Source organism: Pteropus vampyrus, unplaced genomic scaffold (assembly GCF_000151845.1).
Source record: "Pteropus vampyrus isolate Shadow unplaced genomic scaffold, Pvam_2.0 Scaffold993, whole genome shotgun sequence".
In the NCBI taxonomy this organism is placed as follows: Eukaryota; Metazoa; Chordata; class Mammalia; order Chiroptera; family Pteropodidae; genus Pteropus; species Pteropus vampyrus.
Genome location: NW_011889774.1, coordinates 20287 through 22872, shown reverse-complemented (window position 1 = coordinate 22872; position 2586 = coordinate 20287). Strand labels below are relative to the sequence as shown.

General features: G+C 46.3%; 1 gene segment (V, D, J or C); it reads left to right on the top strand.

Moving 5' to 3' along the window:
* The first annotated feature begins 293 nt into the window (after positions 1–293).
* Positions 294–1248, top strand: LOC105310032. The segment is given in 3 exon segments: positions 294–357; positions 751–1074; positions 1205–1248. Coding segments are annotated over 3 exon segments (414 nt in total).
* The last annotated feature ends 1338 nt before the right edge of the window (positions 1249–2586 follow it).

Genomic DNA, 2586 nt, shown 5'->3' with positions numbered 1-2586 from the left:
CTCAGTGACCAGGTCTACCTGAGAGTGAGGCCATGAGACAGTCTGCGGTAGATGTGTCAGCCCCAGACTATGGCACCAGACAGGGGACCAGAATTCGCTGGGCTTAAGTTGGGGTCTGCAGGGACCGCACCTCCCCTTTCTTTGTCTCTTGAGGCGGAGCTCCTCACTGAAACCACAAGCTTCTCAGGCGGCACCCCTGACCCGACTTGATTTGCATACCCAGCAGCTCTCTCCAGCAAGGGGATAAGAGAAGCCTGGGAGGAAACCTGCCCAGTCTCAGGCCCAGAGAGCAGAACTGAGCTGCTTCTACCATGGCCTGGACCCCACTCCTCCTTGGCCTCCTTGCTCACTGCACAGGTGCTGCATCCAGGCTCACACCCAACCTCTGCCTTAGGGCACAGGATAGGCCAGGCCCAGTCTTTGATCTCAGCAGGGAGCTGCCAGAGTGGACAGGATGCTAATGACTCAGCTACAGGATGAGGGCCTGGGCAGGGCTGAAATACCCCACTGTGCTCACTGGCTCTGTGTGAGCCCTGAAGGGCTGCACCTGCCAGAGCATGAAGGGCTTTTCATTGCAGAAGCTCCATCCTCCAGTCAGGCCCTAGGGCTGTAGGTGTTAGAATAGACAGGGATATTAGGGCATTTTGTGGGCTCAACGAAACTCTGGAGCTCAGTCCAGGCCAGGCAGACTGTATCTCCTGGAGAAGAGACTCAGCTCTGGAAGCCCACCTCTCCTTTTCTCTCTTGCAGGCTCCGTGGCGTCCTATGAGCTGACTCAGCCACCCTCACTGTCCGTGGCTCCAGGACAGACAGCAAGGATCACCTGTGAGGGAAACAATATTGGAAGTAAAAGCGCTTACTGGTACCAGCAGAAGCCAGGCCAGGCCCCGGTGCTGGTCATCTATAGCGATAGCAACCGGCCCTCTGGGATCCCTGACCGATTCTCAGGCTCCAACTCGGGAAACACAGCCACTCTGACTGTCAGCGGGGCCCGAGCCGAGGACGAGGCTGATTATTACTGTTCTGTGTGGGACTATAGTGATAATGCTCACAGTGACACAGGCAGATGGGGAAGTGAGACAAAAACTGTCTGCCCCATCTGTGTCACACAATCCTGCAAACCCAGAAGAATTGTTGACAATGCTATGAGCAGGTCTGGCCCAGGTCCCCAGATCTCAGATTCCAGGCTTCCCCCTCCTCCCAGCCCTCAGCAGCTCTGTAGAAGCTGTACCAACCAAGGATACATAAACAATCATTTTAATTATATTTCATTTTTTTGTGTGTGGGTAGAGGTAAGATTGAACACATTAGGAACAGTAAATAAGACATTCTAAAAGTATATAATCAATTTCATGAAGATGAAATACATAGTCTGAGATTTAAAAATACACTGAATGAGACTGATGTCATAGTAGATGCTTCAAAAGAAATTAGTGAAATTGATGACATGGTGAATGAAACTATTCAAAATGAAACACAGAAAGAAGAAAGACTGAAAAACTGATGAAGCTTCAGGTAATGTAGGGGAACTTCACACAGCCTAAATACTGTGTAATTTGGGTCCCTGAGGAAGACAAGAAGAGGAAGGAGCTGGTAAATAGACAAAGAATTGGCAGAAATGATAGGCATTAATTTTCCAAAATTGTTGAGACCGTAAACAAATATATCCAGGAAACTCAACAAACCTCAGCCTCAGGAAACATGGAAGTGGCTCCAACGCACTCCTTGTGGAATTGCTACAAATCAGTGATGAAGAGACACTGTTAAAAGAAGCCAGAGAAAAAAGACACTTTGTGTACAGAGGGACAACGGTCATGATGCCATCAGATTTCTCATTAAAGCTGTGCGAGCAAGTAGATTGTGGAGCAATATCTTTAAAATACTGAAAGAAAAACTCTGTCAACTTTGAATTCTTTACCCAGTCAAAATATCCAGCAAAAAAAGAAAGCAGTATCATACATTATCAAAGTGCTAAATCTTCTAGAATTGATCACGGGCAGGTCTGAATAGCAGAAACCGTAAAGGACACCCCGTTACTGTGTTCACATTTCTGTTTAATGATACAGAAATGTGAATCTGTACAAAGAAATATAAAACATTAGATATGGTAACTGCATGGGTAAATATAGAAATATTTTTATTTGTTAATGTCTATAAAATGTAGTCAATTGTCCAAAAGGAAATAAATAACAATACGTTGCTATATTTGTAAAAGTATACAGATGAGAGAGAAAGCGGGGAGAAAGAGAGAGAGACAGAGACAGAGACAGAGTGACAGACAGAGATGGAGGGAGCGAGGGAGGGTGCAAGGCAGAGAGAGAGAGGGAGGTAATTTAAGCAATAGCTCATGCAGTTGTGGGGCTGGTGTATCTGAAATGCATGGTCCGAAGCCTGGTGAGGAGCCCGGATATTTAAGGAACAGGTAACAAGAAGACAGAGAAGAACATAAAAAGATCCCAATCAAACATCTAGAGATGAAAATTCCAGGTCTCAGATGAAGAATACAAGGGTAGAGATGAACAGCAGATGCAAAACTGCAGAAGAAGAGATTCTTGAACTTGAAGACAAAGCAACAGAGACCGCACA